Source organism: Fulmarus glacialis, unplaced genomic scaffold (assembly GCF_000690835.1).
Source record: "Fulmarus glacialis isolate BGI_N327 unplaced genomic scaffold, ASM69083v1 scaffold16318, whole genome shotgun sequence".
NCBI classification, from domain to species: Eukaryota; Metazoa; Chordata; class Aves; order Procellariiformes; family Procellariidae; genus Fulmarus; species Fulmarus glacialis.
Window position 1 is genome coordinate 42,213 of NW_009229094.1, and position 24,550 is coordinate 66,762.

At 36.8% G+C, this 24,550-nt stretch overlaps 1 protein-coding gene across 1 annotated transcript in view; it reads left to right on the top strand.

The window, feature by feature from the left end:
• LOC104081124 (protein unc-13 homolog C-like) overlaps positions 1-24,550 on the top strand; it is a gene marked incomplete at its 5' end in the record, with an annotated part of 78,129 nt that overhangs the window by 36,469 nt on the left and 17,110 nt on the right. Inside the window, 7 exons of the mRNA XM_009583741.1 lie at positions 520-597; positions 8,970-9,058; positions 11,274-11,423; positions 14,586-14,709; positions 18,222-18,278; positions 19,536-19,616; positions 23,762-23,909. Coding sequence (XP_009582036.1) covers positions 520-597; positions 8,970-9,058; positions 11,274-11,423; positions 14,586-14,709; positions 18,222-18,278; positions 19,536-19,616; positions 23,762-23,909 — 727 coding nt within the window. The remainder of the gene's footprint in view (positions 1-519; positions 598-8,969; positions 9,059-11,273; positions 11,424-14,585; positions 14,710-18,221; positions 18,279-19,535; positions 19,617-23,761; positions 23,910-24,550) is intronic.

The window sequence follows — 24,550 nt, forward strand, 5'->3', positions numbered from 1 at the left end:
TACAGTGCTGTCACAGTTTTCTGCAAAGACTGGCTCTAGAAAGCAATCTGGCATTCCCTTTCCCCCAGTCTATTTTCACTCCCAAAGTACTTTGATCATTATTGTGTCTACTCTCAAAGAGACGGTAATGTACTACTTGCATTAATCCACTAGATGTAATCGTATTAAATATGACTAGCAACTACATGGGATAGAAGGTTCAAGACGTGAAATACTGGGCTCTGAAAACTGCCCCGCTGGTTGGGAGAAGGTGTTCAGTTTCCTGTGGGGCAACACTGTCTTAAGGGCATAATGGGCAGTGGCTGGGGGGGTTTGCTGACTGGGCAAAGAGGAGTGTGAATTAAAGAAGGAAGGGGAGGCAGCAGTGGTCAGGAACCTGAGATCCTCCTCTAAAAAACACAATTGCATGAATGTAGGGCTGCTGAAGAACTGGTTTTCAGCCCAGAGGCTGTGAATACACATATTCATACATAAAAGGAACAAAACATGCACATTCTCAATTTGGTGCTCTCTTTATAGCCCTGTATCTTGATGAACAACATTCAACAATTAAGAGTCCAGCTTGAGAAAATGTTTGAGTCCATGGGAGGAAAGGAGGTGAGTCATATTTGTTTCCTGGTTCATTCAAAGTTCCTTAGAGATCATTAGCATCATGTTTTCAACCTTGTCACAGCCTTCGCCTCTGCTTACGAAGAAAATCAAAATGTTTTAAAAAAAAAAAGTCCACAAGAACTATTTAATGTCCTGACAATACTAGAAAGATCTAACACTGTTTCACAGAAACATGCTAATGATCTGTAAAGTTCAGCTAGCACTGGGTGTTTTGTGTTGTAATCTGTAGTGCCAGCTTTATTTTAATGTTTGTATTGGATTATACTTTGCTTTTTTTATGTATTGGTACGTTTTGCCTGTATCTGAAAATTTTGTAGAATACGTGCTTTGTGCTTTGTCTGTAATGTGTCATGTCTTTGTCTAATGCCTTTGACTTGCAATCCACTGAGCAGAAGAAAGAAGGAGAGAGATTCTCTTATGAGGTTTGTGATAGTAAGCATCTTTTATTATTCCTGACCATATTTTCTAAGGCTAAGAACAGTCACATTTCCTACTAATTTCCATTGATGCATTTGTGTAATTCCCTATGATCTAAAGTCAAAAAGAGCTATGCTTGGGCATTCAGTTGACACTCTAAATTGAAAAGTTTTACCACGCAAGTAGTGTAAAGTCTTTCAGAATTTCTAAAAAATCTATAAAACATTTTTTAAGTGCACTTTTCAGTAGCTGAGGGCCTGCTTGTATTCAGGATTTGATACCATTTCACCAAAAGCTGCTACTCAACAGTCTAGAACTAAGGCCTAGCCTTACCTTCTTTTATATTTCAGAAGACTTAAAAGTACCTGAAGTCCTGTCAACAGTAAAAGGACATAAACATGTGCTTCAATACTTTACTGATTGTAGTCTTTGACTGTTTTGAAAAGGTAATGAAGAAATGAACATCTTTTCAAACTACAGAATCCTGTCTTCTTGTTAAAAAGCAATGTTTAGATCATGAATATACCACCCTTATTCTCCGTAGCTGGCTTTAAAAAAGAAGTTACACATACATCAGCTTTTTCTTTTTGAGATTCTTGTTTGATAGTTTCACAAAACTTTGATCTAATGTAACCACACTATAGAGAGAATTGGAAAATACATTATTTCATATTTCCACATCTACAGTGGGACGCTGCAGAGGTAAGATAGTCCCCTGTGTCATGCAGTGAATAACACTTTCCAAATGAACCTACAGATTAACTCCATGGTGAGGAGGTTTCGTTGAGCTAGTAATAGCTTCTTGAAGCTGCCATGGCAAAAATACTTTCTGCTCCAGAGAACATGAAATAAACTTCTGCAGCCTTGTCGTCATTGAAAATTTCATATCAAACTTTAAAAATACGTATTTATCATCCAGACATGGCTATGTTTTTTCTGGTTACTATTAATGCCCTTTCACTCTCCAAATATTACAAATAATCTTGTCTTCCATGCTGTTATGTTCTGTGCAAAGTACTTTTGTATTAAGGTCTTGGATCCAATCCTACATGTTGAATATCATGAATCATAAAAACATCTAAGTTTCCATAAATCCTGATGAAGACAAGGGCAGAAGAAAGCTGAGAAGCACTTTAAGTCTGTATCTATCAAATTATTTTCAAATCAGAATATTTTCTTGAATCTCCAAAATGTTCCATTTTACTCAAGAAAATATTCGTTTCCCTTTTGCTCCCAATAGCTTATATAATAAAAAAAACCCCTAAAAAAATAATTAGGGTTTTTCATAGCAGTTTTTTTTCAAAATCTCTTATCACTTCTTATCCTTATTGCTTTCCCTTTTGATGTTTATGAGGATGAATTATTAAGGGTGTTACAGTATCAAAACAATATTTCCTACAAATGTGGTGCAACATGCAATCCTTGGAAAGAATTCGGAGATATTTTTCTAAAATCCCTTTGTTAGGTACCTTAAGTGCATCTCTGATTCATGGTCTAAGAAAAAAAGATCTAAAAAATACATTCAAAGTTTTTTTTTTTCCTCATTAGGGGAATTTCTTGAAGAAAAGTACATTCATGTTCAATTTTTTGTCACCCATATCAGAGTGCCCCTAAAATGTTTGTCCTCAAACTGGAATACTTATTCCCCTAGCTATTTCAAGAGCATAAACGCTAATGGCCAGTTTGCCTTATTGAACTGGTACTTATAAGAAACAAAGCCAGCAATAAAATCTGTAAGCAGTTTCCTTGCAGGGAGAAAATAGTCTAGTGTTTTGCTTGTGGAGGGCATAAAAAGTCAGGTGATCTTCAGCGGAATAATGAGACCTATTTCAGTTGAAGCAAAACTAATTCTGAGAAAAATTAAATGCTGTTAATCTCCTCAGTGTCACATTGTGAGCAGTATGTCTTTCAAACTACGCAGTCAGAATACCACAACCAAGCAGCAGTCCCTATGTTCACAGTAGGCCTATTGCATGTTGCGGCGCAGGGAGATCTATAAATAGAGAAAAAACTGGGCTCTCAGCGCTCCTGCCATTAAAATATAATAGTCTGAACAATATGAGTTTCTTTATTAACTCTCCTCTTCTGCTGTAGCCAAGCAGGAAGGGTACCTAAAAAATTATATAAGTGAGATCAGTCTGCTGTAATAGAGAGTAGTAAAGTGGAATCCAACCCACTGTCTTTTTTTTTTAAATTAAGTCCAAAATCATGGGAACAGATTATCATAATGTAGAATTTTTGTTTAGTTCCTGTTTATTTCATCCAAAAGGAGTGCATATATTTGCACTAAATCATTTTTTCATGTCTTACAAGTTGGAAGCTGATAAAAGGAAACAAAAATGTTAATGCTTGTGTTGCGTTTCACCAGATGGCAGAACATGGCAGAAATGAGTTACAGCAATTAGGATCAAAAAAAAGGTGGAAAGGAAAAGCAGGTTGTTTATGTACAACGCTATTACATTGACTGTAGGCCGCACCTCGAATCCTGTGTTCAGTTTTGGGCCCCTCACTACAAGAAGGACACTGAGGTGCTGGAGCGGGTCCAGAGAAGAGGCAACAAAGCTGGTGAAGGGTCTAGAGAACAAGTCTTATGAGGAGCGGCTGAGGGAACTGGGGCTGTTTAGCCTGGAGAAGAGGAGGCTGAGGGGAGACCTCATCACGCTCTACAACTACCTGAAAGGAGGTTGTAGCGAGGTGGGGGTCGGTCTCTTCTCCCAAGTAACTAGCGATAGGACGAGAGGAAATGGCCTCAAGTTGCGCCAAGGGAGGTTTAGACTGGACATTAGGAAAAACTTCTTTACTGAAAGAGTGGTCAGGCCTTGGAACAGGCTGCCCAGGGAAGTGGTGGAGTCACCATCCCTGCAAGTATTTAAAAGACGTGTAGATGAGGCGCTTAGGGACATGGTTTAGTGGGTATGGTGGTGTTGGGTTGATGGTTGGACTCAATGATCTTAGAGGTCTTTTCCAACCTTAATGATTCTATGATTCTAAATCGTATTTCCTCTCAGGGAAATTCAGTTCCAACTTTACATGTAATGCTTAGGAATTCCTGTAGGAATCTATATGTGGTCCTAAAGACTTTGGTGGGATAACAGAGGCCTAGACTTAAGCAGAATAGTTCTGAAGTGTCCATCTTTAAATCTGTTAATTCAGAGGCCTAAGTATTTAGAGCAGTGGCAGCCAAACATCTCAAAATGGGATTCACTGTATCTAGATCGTGGGGCGGGGCGGGGGGAAGGAAGGATGATGTCTGTCAGAGACAAAAAGAACCACTAAAGGGACGGATCTGATAAACACCTGTATATTCCCTAGATGTACATACAATGTGCAAAACTATTTTCTGAGCGAAGTAACCAGGTGGTCCCATTAGGAAACTATAAGCAATTAGACCTGTGAAATTGCAGACAAATGGAATTCCGATTAAAAAGGTTCCCTTTAACTCATGCAAAAGTAATTTGCATCTCTGTAGTTTTCTATAGAAACACTACCAATTAACAAGATTATGTCCATACTAGCACACATTAAATTACAGCATGGAATAGCTCAATCTAACACATTATATTGAAAGCAGCCAAATTCATCAGATCTTTAACTCTTTTCCAAGGCTTGTATGTATAAAAAAATTCACAGTTTTAGACAGGCAGCATTTGGAAACGATGTTCAAATATTTCTTATTTCTTATTTTTTCAGCTGTTCAGCAAAAGTATTCTCTGCTTTTGATAAGCATTCAGAAAAACTCAAACCTCTAATTATCTATTTAATAATCCATAATTAACAGATCTTATGAAGTGTGCCAACAAATATATGAGTATGTTCTGTTGTGGGTAAAAATTAACTCTATTATTTAAGAAGATGGTAAAATAACAGAAATATTTAGGAACCTGAGAAAGCCAAGCAAATGAAGAATTGGTAGAAAAGTATGATTTAAACATTAACAGGTTAATAACATTTTCACTACCAAAATAAGTTTGCTCTTTAAAAAAATCCGGAGTTTGACACCCGAGCAACCTACAGTTTATTTTAAGACCAGCCCACACCTGCTGTGAACTGTAAATGGAACCCAAGAAGCTAAGGGGTAAATGGTCTTTTCTCTCTTTCGATTCTTGAATTAGATATGGCACATTAATTACATTCATCTTTTTTTCCCCCAACAATAATCTGCTCAGTTAGGGCTTTTTTTCTTTTATTTTCCTGAAAAATTGCTCAGGCATGGTTTTTTTTTCCTTCTTCATCAAACTCTATGGAGCAGATGAGACTCAAGGCAAAAAAGAAAAGTCCCCCATACTGTAGATACTTCATTTTCATGTCTGTATATCCCTATGTGACATCTTCTCAGATGCTGATGAGCATTGCCTTTTGCCTCACTTTCATGCTTTCCTTCTGGTTGATTGCAAAGTAGGGTAACACTAGGGCTAGGTTAGCCCTGTAATTCTTCATTTAATCACATCTGGGTGGCTGAGACTTCTGCAGCTGAGCGTGTTTGTATCTATTTACTTAAACTGCTACTAGCAGCAACTAGTATGAAGAATTACAGATTGCATTTACCTGAATTCTTACACACTTCCCTTCCCATAATAACTCTGCACTATCCAGAAACAGATTGGCTCATGAAACAGAGATGGTTATTTTTATCATTATTCCCTTGCTAGTAAATAATCTCAGCCAAGTCAAGAATGCTGAGGACTTCTCTTGGTCACTGGAAAGCCTTAGATAAATGAATTAATCTCTCCATCACTGATTTGCCTCACTGGGAAACTTACCTCCTTCACATAGTGATTTTGAGAGCTATGTGTTACTGCCTCAAGTAGTGAGTGTTGTGATGTCAACCTGCATAAGTCTTGCAGCTTGTTAACTTCATTAAGCCAAACTATTTGCACAGTGCTATAGTGCATTTCCCACACAATACTTTCCTGAGAACAAGAAAACCTGGTATAAAATGCATTTGCAGGAGTTGTTCAAACCATTGCTGAAATAATAGATCCTTCCAAAGCACAAATAAAATTCCTTTTTGAGCTTGTTGTTGCAAAACTGTGATATTTTTGCACAATGTAGTCATGTTGTGAACTACAGCCTTTTAGAATATTTAAGAGTAAGACAGTAACCCTTCCTACTTCCACTGAAATTTTTTTTTCTAAAGGTTTTGTTTTTTAAGTAAGGCATCATAGCTGAACATATTTTTCCTATTAAAAAGTCAGTGGATTAATTTATGCATAAAAGACAAGTTATACAGAATATAATCCACAATAGTTAGTGTGTGTGATGTGCTGATTTACCTTATCTCCACTGCACAAGGCCATCCTAAAACCATCTTTACCAGCTGTGAAGTCGCCCCAGAATTTCATAGTACAGAACCATCATAATAGTTCCCATCTTAGCTGTACCATATCAGAAAAAAAAGCAGGTCATGGCTGTGGTGTATTTGGATGATGCCAGTCAAGGGCTGATGCCTTTGGACCCTCTGATTTGCCCTGGGAACTCACTAGCACATAGAGGGGAAGTGGAAAAATAAATGAAAAGTGCACATTTTAGTCCTGGTGAGACACTCAAATTGCCATATTTTCCAGTAGTTAAACGAAAATAACAATAGCAATAAAAATTTTGCTGACATATTCTTAGTCACCACATCACCAGGTGTCTAGCACCTGGATGGTCAGCCCGCATACCTCTTTGTATTCCCCTCCTCCTTATGACACTGCATTAATGAGCACGAGCATGCGTATACGCAAGGCTGGATGTCCTGCCCAATGCCTCCAGCTGTGCACACACAAACTTGTTCATGCAATTTGTGAGCACAAAGCCCTCTAAAACGTCTAGCACTTGCATGCACCTTTCTATGATGTGTGTTATGTCCACAATCTGATATTAGTATTTAATCCAATTTTGGAGAAACTAAGTCCAATTCCAGGTGAATTTAGCAAAAATATTGTGTTTTCTGGTTATCACAACAACCTCTGTTAGAAAGTAACTACATTGGCCTCTTTAACAAGATGATTCTCTGGTTTGTGCATGATCTGGTAAGAAATTTTGAGTCTTATGCCTGCCTGGTATTTTTGTGCTTTCTCTGATATGTACCACGTTCAGTGTGAATGCTTGTGTGTTCAGTATTTGTTAAATGTTAATATTCCAGTGGTCTTAAATCTGTGTTCTGTATGTTTCCCACCAAAGGAGGGAGTATAATTCCCTAGTGAAATGCATTTCCTGGAAAAATCTTTGCCTTTGTTAGTAAACTCTATCTTTGTTAACTAATATAGACATTTCAGTAAAATTAGCTTTTTTTATCCCTGCTTTTCATGTGAAGGAAAATAATCACTTTAAGTGTATGACCTGTCAGAGTGTATCTGCCAGGGAAACTACTAAGACATGAAGTGGAGAAGCCACAGAACTTCTCTCAATGCAAAGTAATTAAAAACTAAATCAGTAAGTAGTCACAGTGTTAAAATATAAGCTTCTCAGTTTAGAAAAGTGTTACACATCACTGAGTATCTTCTAAGGGATGTATGGTAATTCCCCTTGTCACCTATTTCAGATTTTTGTCAAAAACTGTAATGAAAATCTTGGATTTTTCTATGCTTTTAAAGCACACACAACTTCTAAGGAGAAAAAGGATGGTGTAAGATCAGAACACAGTAATCTTTGAGGGTGTTTCAGAGTTTGTTTTTTCTTTGCTTTGCCTTAGAGTCCCTGTGTCTCATGTAAGTTATCCAACGTGCTGTGACAGCTTCCCCTTGTCGCTGAAGTGTGATTAAAAGAGCTGACCTACTGCACCATAGTACTCTGAAGCATCAAATGAAGGATAAGCACTAAACACTACTCGTGCAGTTGGAAGATATGAAAGCGCAAATAGAGACAGACCTGATTATGTATTCTAAATGCGCAATTTCCCGTGTCAGAAGATCTGTGTCTGACCTTACTGCAGAACAGAGCCCAGAATTTGAGGATTATCATTGAAAATCATTCCCCAACATTGTGATATAAATAGCTGAAAGTCCTGGAACATCAGCTATTAATTCACATTCAGCTGTTGATCCTGATGATCATCAATCATATCCCACAACGGACTGTAACTATTTTTCCTAAATGCTAAAAGCTCAAGGAGACAAAAAGTCAATTTTTTTTTTTAATTTGAAAAAGAATGCATAGCAAATAAACAAGGTGCTGATCAATATCAAGAGTACCTTTTTTATTAAATATCTATGCATGGATCCCCATCCCTGTAAATGTAAAACTGTATTTCTCCCCTGTATTCTCTTTTTTCCTATGTTTAGAAAACCTGTATCAGAGGTACAGGAGCTGTTCTCCCTGTGCATCAGAATGTGTTGCACTGTGCTTGAATTATGTATGTCCTAAAGGCTTTTAGAAACAGAACTACTGAAACTCAATAGATTCCCTTCCCTCATACTATATCAGTAGAAGCAGCATGGATAGTCTTCAAGCCATCTTTCCCAGTGCTGGCTGTTCTACTTTTATGCTGCATTAACGGGAATATGGAAACATCTTCCACACAAATCACAAAAAAGTTACCGATGATGGTGAAATGTACAAAAAAAAATTAAAAGACAAAAACATCTGCAGTATTATTAACACAAACACTACATTCTCATGCATCCTTCTCTTGGGATGCCTTGTGAATACCGTTTGCCTGATAATGGTAGTTCTATTCTTGTGACTGCCAACACGATTTGCACCATCCCATAGAAAGCCATTGTTTGATGGCACAGTTTTGATTTCTAACGATGTAATTCTTCGCTATTACAATCAAATATTTTCCTTTAAATGGTAATTGGATTTTTAGGCCTACTAAAGCAATCCTGTGTTGTTAGAGGTGTTTCCACATTTGGTTGTCCATGGTGCCGTGTATCATTGCACATAATTCCTAATTCGTTAATTGCAATGGAAAACCCAAAACCAAGTAAAATATAACATTACTTATCTCTTTGCAGTTGGATCCTGAAGCTAGTGTTGTTCTCAAAGAACTTCAGGTGAAACTTAGCAACGTATTGGATGAACTCAGCGTAATGTATGCTGCAAGGTAACAAACCTATTTTACTGCAAACCTCAGAGAAATATTCCTGTTCAAAAATCTGCCTTGTCTGGGTGGTTGTTTGGATGTCCTGAGGTACAGCTTGCTTCTGCCCTGATGAAGTGGTGTGCATTTGTGTGTGTGTATGTGTTTAGACTCTGAAACATATAGCAATAACCTCACTGTAAAGAAAACTGAAAATGGTCTGTGGGCATGAACGTGTTACAGAGGTGAGGCTGATGACTTTTGTTCTGCTTTTTGGAAAACAAAAATTGCTGCTTTGTTCTTGCCAGGTGCCGTGTTAAACTTCTCTCTCTGACCATGTTTATGTTACTTCTTGAGACTGACAGCTTTTTCCAAGTGGCCTGCTTCAACCAGGCATGTCTGCCTGTGTTTAGCCTGCTTCAAATGGTCACTGTGAATGGCTTTCTTGGGTCATTTGCTTGCCTGTGGCTCTGCAAAAAATGTCTACTGAGCCTTACTCTCAAAATCTTACATTAATCGGAGTGCACACTGCAGTCTTGAATGAGTATGGCGCTGTGCCAGCAGTGCCTGTGCTATAAGAAGCTGCAAGTTATTTTTGCTTCAAATTAGAAAGGAATCTAAGAAAGAGGGATTAGTGCTGTAGTGGTATTCATTAAGCAAAGTCTGCAGTTGCTTATTTAATTCATCGATGAACAATCTGGGTGGATAGTGTTCACTTTTTCTCAGTGTGCTTAATTTGTCATATTGTCTTGCTTTATTTTTGCTCCCAGGCCCTGGTTCTCTTATTATTGACAGTGAATATTATTTCTTTCTGAATATGCCGACTAGGTTTCTGCCAAAGAAAGCCCAGGAATAGTTCAATCTAGGGTATGCTCCAGATAGCTAGAACAGTTTATTGCTGGGGTTTGTGAAGTTAACAACGTTAGAAAGATGGCTAATGTCAAGAAAAGCCAATGCAGTATTTTGGCTTTTATTGGAGGGACTGGTCCCAAGGATTTACATGAGCAGCTTCAATAGCAGCTTCATGGTGATTTTACCTAGGGCTTTGAAGTGTGTAGGTAAGTACACATCCAAGTGTACTTGGAAAAGTTTCCAATTTTTCCAGTGTTTTCACATGGAAATTTGTGTTCTTCTTTTATGATTAGCCACGTAGCTGGAACAGCTTACTGCCTAATTACAATGGGTTTTTTCCCTCATAATAAATTCTCCTTCACTTTCCTCAAGTTAATCTTTGCCATTTTTCTTTTCACATTAGTAGGCCTGGTATATTTATGGCCTCGGTTTTGCATTTCTGTTCATAAACTAATCCTAAACCAATTCAATTCCTCATAAATCAATTCATAAGCCAAATTACCATGTGTGCGGAGCCTTATTCTGCCTCTGAACTGTTGTCTCTGATTAACTGCTGTTCTGCATTGTTTAAGTATATTGACCGAAGACTGTATCACATCAATGACACTACAAGTCTGTCAGACACGTTGCTCAACCAGATCAGTTAGGAAACAGAACAGTTTTCAGAAAAGCTGAACAGATACAACTTGAGGAGCAAGAATTTGTTCACGCTCACCTTGAAGTGGAAAAAGATTCCTTCCAGGAGGAAGAGTCTAACTATTTCTTAGTGGGGTTTTTTTGTTTTTGTTTTTTTTTTTGCGAAAGAATATTTTAAACAGTCCAAATGTTTTAGCTCTGTCTAGTTGCAAAGAAATAAGCAAAGCTTTTGATGGCACTGACTCTGTGTGAAACCTGGGAAAAAGTCAAATTGAGCCACAGGACAAAATCAGTAGAAGTTTTCTATTTGGACTCAAGAAGAAAGTTCATATTAACCATCAAGAGAAAAATAATTTATAGTCGCCTGTTCCTGTTGTCCTTTCACACCAAAAATAAAATCTTGAGAAGTTGTTGCTAGCTGGGAGTCAATCATACCCTAAACTACAGATTCTGAAACATCTATTGCTTTCAGAAAATAATTAGTTGGGCATGAAAAGCATAATGACAGAACGGAAACAAGGGGGGGGGGAATCAAAACAGTACATGAATTAGTTACGTAAGCTATAATCCTTAGGAAGAGTTATTTTCAGTCTGTAACACCTGCAGTATCTTGCGTTTGTGAACTTTCCATCTTTGCAGAAAAGATTTAAATCTTGTTGAAGAACCTGATGCAAAATGATGTGTTGTTTTCTATCCTAGAATTCTTTCATTCTCTTTTTTTGGTTTGTTTTTTTTTTTTTTAATCCTGTAGTTTCCAATTTATTATTGAAGATTGTGTAAGACAAATGAGCAATGAACTGAACCAAATGAGAGGAAATGGGAATGCAGCAGCCAATAAGAACAGTGCGGCCATTGATGCCGAGATTGTGCTTCGGCCTCTCATGGATTTCCTGGACAAAACGTAAGTGTGGCAGATTAGGAACTGGATGCTACAGTCAGGCATACTTGGTTTTACCCTGAAGCATCATTAATACCTAGAAACACTCTGTAGTGTTTTTAATATTTGTAGTATTCACATGTGTGCAGAATACTATGCTTAAAGTGTTAACTTATACTAAGCAATTTCTATGTAAGCTACATATTTGCCTTGTCGTGTTTGGAGTCATTACAAAGGAGCTAGCGTATGTCTCTCCTCCACAAGCTGTGGTATAAAGAAGATTGTACTGAACAAGAACAAAAGTAAATTCCCTATACTGAAATTGTCTGGCATTTGTTCTAGGCTGGCACCCAGTGTCCCCCTGCTTATTAATATGCACTTCTGTGTCCCCAAAAACCTGGTCACCATTTGAAGATTTACAGAGCAGCTTGATTTTTTTCAGTCAGTAAAAAGCTAAATTTTGAAATAGTCCTGCAAACTCACTCTGGGCCCTGAAAGTAAGGGTATCTTGTCTTCTCATCATCCAGCAGAGACAGGATCAGCTGTTCTGAAAGGCCATGTGCAGCACAGGCACATCTATCAGCACCTCACTGTCCTTGGTCATGTCATTACTGGTACTTGTGAAACACCAGTGGCCTTTTACTGGAAGTGACTGTGAGAACAAGCAGCACGACGCTGATCCCATGCTTCAGGTCTCCAGTCACACATACATGAGTTACGTACCCTTGAACCTTTTGGTTCCTTATGCCTATTTCTCGGAGCCAGACATTTTCAAAGTGAAGGTGGAAAAGGTGTGCTGAGGGAGAATCTTAAGGGAGAGGCATAACCAGGAGGAAGTGGCTGGGCAGGACTGGGGTTAAGGCTGGAGCTGTGCTGAGAAGGTACGAGGAAGAGGCTGAGCCAGGCAGAGAGCAGGCTCAGGGAAGCCTGTGGCTTCCAGAAGCCATTATGCTTGATGCAGAGCCCTTGTTTGCAGGATGCCTGCTATGCCTGTCTTGCAAAGCCCCTGTCTGGAAAGTTTAAGAGGCAGCAGAATAGGTTCAGTTTTTCCAGCATCCTCTGGGGTCTGTTTCCTCCCAGCTCTGCCCTCTTTCTCATCCCTGGACAAACATTTTCAGCCCTGACCAACCCCCACAGATTCTTTCCCCATTAAACAGAACATAGTCTGGGGAGTGCCAAGGAGCCTTTCTTTGTCTTCTGCATTGTCAAGTTGTACAGATCACGTTACTCCACACTACACTGTATGATTATCTGGTGTTACTGGTGGTGGCCTGCAGTCCCAAATGAAACTTCTTCAGGGTCATGGATCTCCATGAAGGTTTGTTTTTATGCTTTTGACAAACTGCTGTGCATCTGTGATCAGTAAGACTCTATTTTGAAGTTAGTGACTGGAGGTGCAGAATACTTCTCTGGGCTTCTGATGTTGGGACTAGTAAGACCCAAGTCAAAGGCTGATATAAAGAATTGATTTATAGCTGCCTTTTCTTTATACAGGGCATTACTTCACATTCTTATTGTTTCTAAAAATGGGACTGATGGGCTTGCTATCCTAGAAACATGACTAGAATCACCACTCCCAAATGTACATATGCATAGCCAAAGTCTAAAAGTCATTGGTATAAAGGATGGGGGAGGGAATTGAAGGGGATTTTGGTTTTTCTTTGGGGGTTTAATTTTGCTAGGTTTCATTTTTTGAGGGCTTTGCCGATTACATGAATTTCAATGACAGCTGGCAATGGGCAAATACTTATTTAATGTACTTGATAAGATTTGACTATTTTTGCAACACTGTCAAGTGCAGTGCCTGGATTCCTAGCCTGGAAAAAATTTTTAGCTGCTTTGTCTATATGTCAGCCTTTTATTTGTAGCAATCTACCTAGTCCTATGTGTTAAGTTACAAGAGGGGTATGTGTTGCTTTCAAGCAGTATGGTTTTAAATTTTAATTATCTTTAAGACGTTTACTCCTAACACAAGTCTTGAAGAAAAGCCAAAAGTGTTTATACACTTACAAGTGCTATCCTAAGCTCATCATTTAAAAAACTGGGTAAGCTGACTTTTGCCGGTCAAGTTCGATTCCAAATTGCCATTTCTCAAAGCCGTCTTCATAGCTTCTTTGAGATTTAATTGAATAATGACATAATGGAAGTAAAAATTGGTTTTAAATTACTGTCCAAATAGAAAATATTCCTCACCACAGGAATGTTAAATGAATTTTAGCAGATGTTAAACCCGTGCACAGAAAATAAAGATGTGAAATTAAAAAAAAAAAACCACTGCTAGGAAGTATCACCTTTCTTACAAATATATATTTATAATAGGATTATAAACGTCATATTAATATGGTTTGGGTTTTAGTTATTTCTTAATTACACTTTTATTTATGTGCTTACTAAAAGTAGTAAAAGATGCTAGAAATATTAATTGGCATATTTATGATGTGATATGTATGATGACTTTACAATAATCTTTTTTTACATTAATAGATTAGACATAATTCTGTAATTTGTGTGATATTATTTTGAAATATTTTTTCCTGTGCCTGAAAACTGCAGCACTTTATTCATGACGCTACTTATTCATGATGATACATACAAGGTGGCTTATGAATATACTCTTAAATAAAGAAAAAAATCTATCTAAGTATATAGATCCTCCAAAAATTTAATTTTACCGTTAGTAATAGATAGTATGATTGCACAGATATGCCAGTATATAGAAATAAATGCTTCCAAATGGTATCCCTGAATTTGCATTAGCTATCAACACCTAGTTCTACATCACAGTAGAAATATAAGACAACAAGGGAGATGTTTGGTTTTTATTTTAAAGACATAAACAAATTACATACCAAAACTTTAATTTAGGCGCTTTGAGAGTGCTAAATTTTATCATCCATCAAACTTTATAAGTCATCATCATTTTGCATTTTTGATAAATATATATCAATAATATATTAAGCAATAAGTTGGATAGTGGCGATTTACACGATTTTGTAATCTGCAATTCTTTTTTTTTACCAAAAATATCTACTGATAATATTGCAAAATAACTCGGCCATTGAGAAATCCTTACTGGTAGAGAAAAGCTAAACCATAATGGCCATTAATCTGAGCATATACTGATACAGCACCTCTGAAGTTTTAATGCTAGTTTTGGAGACTGGTTTGTGTTTTGTTTTATTCCAGTTTAAGTGTCTCTGCGAAAATCTGTGAGAAGACAGTTCTGAAACGGGTTTTAAAAGAGCTATGGAAGTTAGTCTTGAACAAAATAGAAAAACAAATTGTGCTTCCACCACTGACGGACCAAACCGTAAGTGTCCTAGCAGTAGTTCACACCCGTTATAGAGGATTGTAATAATGTGCTTAATCAGGTGTTTGCCAAGGGGTCTGATACTATCCTTTTCTGTACCTTGACCAGAAGGAACCATATATTGACTGTATGCAGTATGTTGCTCTCTAGTGTTTCAAAGTAGTGTAGCTAGGTTGCTTTTCTGTAGCTGGTGAGGAAGACCTTGCTCTTTCATATACTGCCTGCCCCAACTCGGAGCAGTTTTTATGAATGCAGTATAAAAAAAAGCCGAATCACTGACTTTGTAGTGTGTTTTCATATAAGGGCTTTTAAGTTTGATTTCTCTTGACTTCATCATGCATGGTAGCACCAAGAGTGTTCCTTGCCCTTCCCAGTTGCACCAGGAATTCAATCCCTTCCATTTTTGCAGCTCCCAGAAAGCCAGGAATGTTCCATCCCATTCTCCAGTCCTGCCTGCTGTGCCATTCCTCATCTTGAGGCAGCACTTAACATCAGGAAGCTTAAGTCAATTTTAGCTCTAAAATTTTTGGCTATTTTAATAGCAGACTTGACAGGCAGGACTGCATTTACAGCCTGACAAGAAGAGGGAAAGAAACTATAAGTTAATACAGAAAGTAGTGCTGCTACACACAAGACCAGTGTGGGTGATGGCCTGACATGAATCCTGAATGGTGACAGAGCTAAGGGCACCGGTAAAATGTGATTCTGTCTAAGGATGGAAGAAAAAAAGCCTGGCTTGGAGTGCCTTTTTTTAATTGCTTTTTGCTTTTTTGAGGGACTGGGATAACATAAGTGTTAATTCTTCTCATTTTCAATCTTGTCTAGAATAAATTCACCATCTTTATTACAAGCTAATCATGACATTGCCATAGTGTGCCTTTGGGCAACTTTACTGTATACATCCTATGATATCAGTTAAGCTGCTAAAAATCTATTGGTCAGTGTCCATACATTAAAGGAATATCATTAAATCATATTATAATATATTAAAGATACATGAAAGAATATTGCTGGAGAGACAAGAGGAAATCTAACAGAACATTTATAAATGGTGTTAAGGTAGTAATGAAATAACCTGAGCAATTAAAAATTCTAGACTAGAGCTGATCACAAGATCATAGCCAGGACTCCATTCACTGAATTTGTTCATATTTACTGTAATGCTCTTGTTTACTATGCATAATTAGAAACAGCCTCTCTTTCAATGAGTGACTGTGTCAAATTTATATTTCTGAGATTTTTAATTTGCTTTTCAAACGTTTTGGTGCAAATTTTATCTGCAAATACATAAGTAGCATTTAAATTGGGTAACTGCATTAGGAGCATTTGTTAGCTTTATGCAAGATCACTTGTTACACTCTGAATCATAGAACAGCATGGTTCAGAGTTAAGGCGTTTTTCTGTTGCTTTTTTTAATTGGTTGCCAAGAATACAGAATTACCTGTCAAAGACTTAGTAAGCCCTCTTGGACAATAGCACAATATGTTTCAATACAGAATTACCTGTCAAAGACTTAGTAAGCCCTCTTGGACAATAGCACAATATGTTTCAATTAGTTAGGATAGTAAAACATTTGTTGAAACATTTGCCCCCAAGAGTTTGAATGTAGACCTTTATTTAAAAAAACCCAAGATTTTAGTCTTTCAACCATAGTGAAAATAACCTTTGACTGCCAACTGAACACAGATTTCAGTTCATCTGCCTGAATCTGCAAGCATCTCTGTTGTCCTTACTGATGCTCAGAAATCACACCAAGCAATAAGCTGTGACATTGATGTCATAGCCCATTTCAAAAAAGCTTATTCTGATCGTTAGTTTAGCAAGTTGATACTTCATTAAGCTATGGGTGTACATCTGGAATGCAAAACTTCCACATTTCAGGCAGAGCACAGAAAGGGTGGTAAAGAAGCAGAGACAAGGAGCCCACCTTCCCCCTCACCCAGAATGAAGTGTCTTCTGGATGGACGTTAGATTAGTTAGTGGCCAAAGGTAAGAAGGCTTCTGTTTATCAGCCAGTTACTGATTAAAGGCAGAGACTGTGCCTATCATTCAAGACTAAGATCATTTTAAATGGTGACAACTGGGATTTCCACAAGCGTTTTGCCCCCATTCTTCATAGAACAAACAACCCTTGCTTCTCCACACACACTTAAGAAACATGAGCCCCTGACTAGAAATCATCTGCAGCATATTTTTTTCCAAATTTTGCTCAGCATTTGTATAGTAAAAGATACAATATCTTAAATATATAGTCTGTAAAGATTAAGGAACATGAAAAATAGGTACAAAGATTACTGGATTAGGCTTTCAGAGTGCTTGCAGTATCACATGTGTATGCTACACTTCACCAACTGTTGGGTTTTACTAGTGGTAGCCTCTATATAAAGTGTCCCAGTTGGCAGGCATGGTGAAAGGTGTATACCTAGGTGCATTTATTTTGCTACTTCTGTTTACTTTTGAACACACAATTAAACAAAATCAATGAAAAGTAGGGTACTGTAAGAGAGATGTTTCCCTTTTGTAGCCTTGAATATTACTTTCTCTGTGAGGGTGACAGGCAGAGACATTCAGAAGCAGAGTTTATTTTCTAATTTTCATATTTATCTTACCATTCTCACTATTAATAAATAATGAAAATTTAAGCTGCAGTTGCAGTTGCAATCTTTTGCAATTGAACCGTACAGAAGCAAAATTATTTCTGGAAACTGAAACCTTTTGGAACAGAAGGACTAGTGAAAAATTGTTCTGTATTGTGCTATGTAAATTGGACTGACTTCCCCCCCCCCCCCCCCCCCCGAAATCCAGACATTCAGAACTTGTGAACTGCCAAGTAACTGCACTAGTAATTGTATTTCTTGGAGTAATTGTGACAAAATTACATTGTGAGCATGGAATTATAGTAGGATTCTTTTGTCTAAGACAAACATGTAGGCATTGGCCTTTGGTATCATGCCAGGATTTGGCTATTGTAAAATATTGGTTTAACTTCATAGCACTTTGGTATCTTTTCTTAAAAAAATGGCTTTGGCTTAACAAGTACACTGTTATGCTATGTGTTACTCAACTGAGGATTTCACTGTAGACAGTTAAGCTTTTGCAGGTTCCTCAGGGCTGCTCACTTTCCGATTATGGTTATTTATATTAGCATAGCACCTGAGAGCTATGCTTATGGACAAATATCTTGTTGACATGCTGTATAAGAACAACCCCAGCCTTAGCTTAAAAATATTAAATACAAAATGAGATAGCAGACAGAAGCACATGAAACCACTGTCAACAGAACATGCAATATTTGTATCAAGTATCGGATACTGGAGGGAATCATGCTGCAGGCATTCAACTACTTGGCCTTATCAACTGAATGAAAATAGGTCTCATGTAATTGAAAGTTTCATTTAGCTTTGCAAAACAGTAACTTTGGCTAATGTCCTAGCAGAAAATAAGATCATGTTGACATAAAAAGCAAATATGCTGTAGTGAGTCTGTTTCCTGAATTTTCAATGTGATTACAGGGGCCCCAGATGATATTCAGTGCAGCCAAAGATCTTGGACAACTGTCAAAACTCAAGGTAATGGAGCCAAATGAAGCTGTGAATGGCTTGCTTTAATGAAGAAAATAGTTGAAATATTAGTGACTGTGAGGCCAAGCCTCATGCCTCATTCTTGTGCTTATTTACTATAATAAGATTGAATATGGCAGTAATTATTCATAGGTGAGTAATGATTTTACAGTCTCATCAAAACCAAATTAAGAATAAAAGACTGTATGCTTATATGGTAAAGTGATCACTAGATGGGTCAAGAAGATGTCATTCCTATATTGCACAACTAGGCCTTATAAGCATTAAATATCACAAAAAAAAAAAAAGATGAAATCTTTTGTTCCCTTCTGGAACCAGTTCTGAAGAAAAACTCTAAGATGGGAATACTAGTAATTTTGTTCTCTCTATTATTTACGGTATGTATTGAAACATGTACCTCTACAATAAACTCATCAGCACTACATCACTGAAGTCCATAATACGCTTGAATGGAGAGCTCAGACATTTGATACTGATGTCAGTTGTTTGCCAATCAGGATTTCAGATTTGGGCAGAAACGTGGTAATTCGTGCTTCTATGAATAATTGTGCAGTTTGCTAGAAGAGTTTAAATGTTGCCTAAGTAAATCACAGGATGTTTATTTTGGACAAAGCTTTCACAGGAGTATAGTCACTTTATGACTCTGTTTAACTTATGTTCTAATAGGAAACCTTTTTTTTAAACATGGGGCATTAACAAACGTTAGTTAAACTGTCAGGTTCATTAATAAAATGAACTATTTCAGTATCATCTAATTACTTAAACTTAAAATTTACCCTTTTCCCCACCCCCCAGAACAGAGAAATAATATGTTCTAGGAAAACCTTTTGGAACATAAAGAGTAACGAAAAATTGTTCTGTATTGTGCTATGTAAGTTGAACTGACCTTCCCCCCCCCCCTCTGAAATCCAGACATTGAGAGCTATGTGAACTGCCAAGTAACTGCACTAGTAATTATATTGCTAATATAAATATGTACTAGGAAAAGAAATAAAGCTACACAGATGCTCAGTATTAAACATTAGTGCTTTTTCCCTATAATCTATGTTTTCAAGAAACAACATGATTGTGCTAAGTTGTAATTTGTTGTAAAACAAGTCTGAAGTTGAATTAATCCCTGTTAATCATAGGGGCTTGGGGGCCATTTGGCGGTTTTGTTTGTTCATTTGTTTTTTTCGAAGAATAGACAGGCCACAATGCTGTCTCTCTTTCAAAATCAGCTGCAGTCTTTAACTTTCTTTGCAGGACCATGTGATTCGAGAAGAAGCCAGAAGCCTGACCCTGAGGCAGTGTGCAATAATGGAAGTAGCACTAGCTACTATAAAGGTACAGCTTTACATGTTTTTTCTGTTCTGTGCTGGAATGACAGAGAATATGATTGACATAACAGATTCTAGTATAGAATGGTCCCTTAGAATCATAAAGATCCCTTTAATATGTCAAGAACCATTTGATCCGAAGCTCCTTATATTGACTTGAAAGCAAATATCTAACAGTCTGCTTGCAGAAAAGTTAGAAAAATTATTCTACCAGTTGCAGAAAGAACATGTTCCGTTAAAGGAATTGGTGGCCAAAGCTTATCTATCTGATTCTTCTGCTCCGTTACACTTTAGAGTTAGTGCAGCTGAAACAGCTGGGCTAAATATTGTGTTGCAGCATAGCCTCTTTTTCTCCCACAAAGGAGACACTGGGCCTGAAAAGTGTGGTTATTCCTAGCTGCACTCTCCTGTGAACATGTATGACACGTTTTTTATAGCATATCAGGAAACAAGGCTTTTAATACCATACATTACTGTGCACTATTTTAAATTCAATGTCCAGTTGAATTTATCAACTTTTTACAATTTGGAATTCACCACCTAATTTACTGTCACTCCTAAATAATTTTATTTAATTTAAAGATGCCATTTAATTATTCTACACTTTGGTCCCTTTTCAGTGAAAACAAAAAATCATATTCATCACACACCTGTTAAAAACACTTTTGAATAAATTAATTTTTATGCATTACCAACATCTTCTTGATGCAGATATTGCTAATGCCTAAAACTACTTTAGAAAAATCTTAGCATTGCAGTAAATATTTTACATTAGATCTTTAAAGCAGCCATATTAGAGACAATCCATCCAACCTTACCTGGTGCTAATGTCATTACTAGAAATACAAATTCATTTATCGGTAATTGATAAAGTAACTCTAGGCTTTGACATAGTCATACAGTCCTCACAGGTTTCTGAAGTCAAAAGCAACCATTAAGGAATATTATTTAATGTACTTTGATATCAGTCTTTTTCACATTGGCCTGGCTTTTCACTTGGGGTAAATAACTTGAAAGCAATCAATTTGTAGAATAACAGCATATTTTCATGTCTGCTGCTGCAGAGACAGCACGTCAGGAAGGTAAGGAGGCAGTTACTTAAGTATAAAATTGAAGATATAAATAAGAAGACATGATCAAGTCTTGTGCAATAAAATAGTGTCTCAAAAGACAAGAAAGAAGTATCAGAGAGGGTTCCCAGTTGCCACCTTTTGTATTTGCAGTGGAATTGGCATTTCTTTCAGAAATAAAAATAATATTTGGGGGTTATGATGCTGTGCAAACAGAAATGGAACAAAATGCTGAAGTACTGTGCGCTCCCAAATTAAGCCCTGTGCAGTCTTTAGTTCAGTATGGGAATCTAATTATTTTCCTTTCAAAGCATTTGTTCTAAATAAATACAAGTTGGGAAAAAACGTAAATTCTAACCTTGCCTGAATTTCCGGTGCTTAAACTCTTAAGAGTCATAGATAGATATTAATCATTTTACTAAACAAAAGTCTAGAATTGGAGGGAAGAGGTTAGAAATAGGGAAAATCCTCTATTAATTCAATAATCTTATCTCTGTGTGCTACATTCATAAACTGAGTAAAATAATGCTCTCTGAAAAACCTATTTTCAAATTGTAAAGAAACGACATGACATTAGAACCTGCTTACTGTACTTGGTACAAGATATGGCAAAATCTTTTTTTTTCCAAAATACTAAGAAAATACTCTTGATCATGCAGAAATTGGTCTTACGCTATTAGAAAGTGAACAAAGACAAACCTTATGAGTTAACTCAAGAAAAAAGACTGCTATGTTGATTTAGGAATGCGGTTCATAAGTTTAATGATCAAAATACACAATTTTTTGGTAATGTTAGGTAAATATGGTTTGTTTAAAAGCAAAAAAAAAAATGGCTGCCCAAATAAGAATAGAAGAATGGTAAAAATGGCATATGGTATCTGTTCAAAAAATAGGTAACTGATTATTGTAAGGAAGGGATTTGCGGGCAGGAGTATCTATGTGCTTGCACAGTCTTTTTTATTTTTCCTTTCATTAGTCTAATTTTTAGTACCAAAAATTATTTCACTGAGCAACTTACAATTATAATTTAATAGATGATGCTGTTATTAATGCTTTGAAGAGCATAAAATAAAGCAATAATCTTTCATCTTAAATATATATATAGCATATCATCAGTCTTTGTATGTTGTAAAAAGAACCTTAGCAATTTTTTTTTTTTTTTTTTTTTAGCTTAATTTGCAATTTACTGTTAGGAAGAGTGGCTTTCTGGCCTCAGTTATCTCAGCTAACTCATTATTTCAGCCCAGAGATAATGTTCATTGACAATATTGTTCTAGTTTCCATTTTTGTCTTTGCAAGCACCGTAAACGAACAGGCACTCTACAAAGTGAAACTACCACCCAATATGACTTGTGTGGCATTTGTCAAGTTTTGGCTGAGACTGCAGTGGCTACAGCATTGATTTCCATATACTTGATATTATGCACTTGCGTCTGCACCTTTCATTTGTCAGTATGACTTTCAAGCCTCTTTTGTCACCTATGAACCTTGAAACCGTTCAGACTGGAGCATGAGTAGCAGGTGAACTATTTTCAAAGTTTACAAGTCTAAAGAACAGGGTATTAGGTGTCCAACTGAATCTGTAAAACCCTGTTTACTCGTTATTTTTCTACATTTGATTCCATACAATAACGGTATGTTCATGTTAGTGGTTTTGCATGCAAACTTTACCATTTATGGGCAAAAGCAAAAAAATGTAAAAACTCAGGAAGATTAGGGTCAGGTGTCCTTGTTTCTTTAAATGTCTGTTAGCTTTCATGGAGCTTTTAGTCCTTTGTAGCTGCTGCTGCAGATAACATTTTCTTTGGAGACACAATTAAAAAAAAAAAGATCACAGTAATTGTCACAATAGCAGGAAATATTAGCAGATTTTAGCACTTGCTTATAAATTGATTAAGGTCCTTGGTGAAACCGTGAATATACTTTTAAGCAATTAAGACAATAGAAATTTCTTTGGAACACATAGTATGAAATAATTTGCTTGGAAAGATACAAATTTCATGTAAGTATGCAATGATGAGAAGATAAAGGTGATTTAGTCAGAACCTGTTAAATTGACACTAACTGCACACATAGGATTAAAAAAATATAAAACTTTCGAAGTCTGATGACTTCACATCCTTTGTTTTGGTCCTACAGATATCTTTTCCCTGTAACAATCAGTAGCCATCAACACAGAAATGTAAATAATGACTTTGTTATGAAAAGTACATTTATGTTTCATCTCCTGCAAAAATCTTGATACTTGGAAGGTGAAATGTGTCCCCCATCTTAAGTTTGCAGGAAGCACTAAGGGTGTAGGGGTTTACTGCTGCATCATTCATAGGAATGCATAAAGAGAACTGTGGGTACAGCTGTTCTGCCCCAAAGGAAATCCTCTTTTGAAGAATGAAATGTACTCCCCATCTTCAAGGGCAGTACCAACTGATGAGCTCCTTTTCTCTTCCATCCTCTTCCTTTCACAGTCCAGGAAACCCTAATGTGGTCACTCATGGATGATACACACGTTTTCTGGATACCCACAGTAAAATATCCACAGGTCAAAACTGGAATCAAAAAAGATAATCACCATGGAAACTTCCATGGAAACTACCATAATTTCCCAAAGCATAATCATAATTTCAGGCACAATTACAATGCAATGCATATTCTAGGATCCTTTCTTTTAAAATTTTAACAAAATTCCCCCTTCCCTCAGAAAGAATATATTCTTTACTTGTGCTGTAAACCATGCCTTGATTTTAGAGATTTTTTTTTAGATAGAGAATTAAAAATGATTCCACTCTCCACAACCTAAAAGAACCTTGCAAATATATATATATATATATCCAGTTTTGACATATAAATACTTGAGATCATGAAGACCAAAATTAAAATTTTGTATATTTTTTCTCCCACAAGGCTTAAATTTTTACCTTTGAAAAGAAGCTCTGTAGTGGAGATGATGACAGTTATCTCAACTGCTATAATCATAAATCTAGCTACACATGCCAGGTGTTATTTTTAAAAGTTTGTGTAAGAATTTTACTTAAAATTGTATGTCTGTAACTGAGGCCTTTCAGATACTTGTTTTTCATTTTAGCAATACTTCCATGCTGGAGGAAGTGGGCTGAAAAAGAATTTCCTGGAAAAGAGCCCGGACCTACAGTCCCTGAGATATGCTCTTAGCCTTTATACACAAACTACTGACACCTTGATAAAGAAGTTTATAGACACTCAGACATCTCAAAGTAAGTGATCTATAAGAGAGATATAAGTATGTCAAATTATTTTTAAATAATTGGTTCCAATCATATTCTCCAAACACTGTGGTATTTTAGAGTTTATTGTCATAGATTTGCCCATGTAATGTTATCCCACATCAACTGCTGTTGTCAATCAGTGGAGCTTATCTGAGGCCAGTGCATTTATCAGCTTGTCACTTTACATGAAGAATAGGTCCCATAGCTCTATATGGACATTGAATATCAGGGTTATTTATAGGAGCACTCCACACACAAACAGGGTTGTAGAGGCCATGCCAGAGTGCATATTAGATTTGCAGAAACAGAGTAAATTCGTAGAGTACATTGGCAACTCTAGATACTTTCAGAGCTGGAGGATATTAATTACTAATCACAAATAACTGCAAAAAGCATGACGTATCCCTGAAGGTTTCCTTTTGGGATTAAGAACAATAAATTGTGAGCAACATGTCCTTAATGTGTAGCACACTGATTCCACATTACAGAACCCAAACTTCTCCTTCTAGCACGTCACCTGTGGATTCAAAAGGAATAGAAGATTTCTGTAGGCTAAAATACCGCATTATTTTCCCTGTCTGGATTTTTTTACTTTGTGCATTTCAGAATTCAGATTCAAAACCATCCTG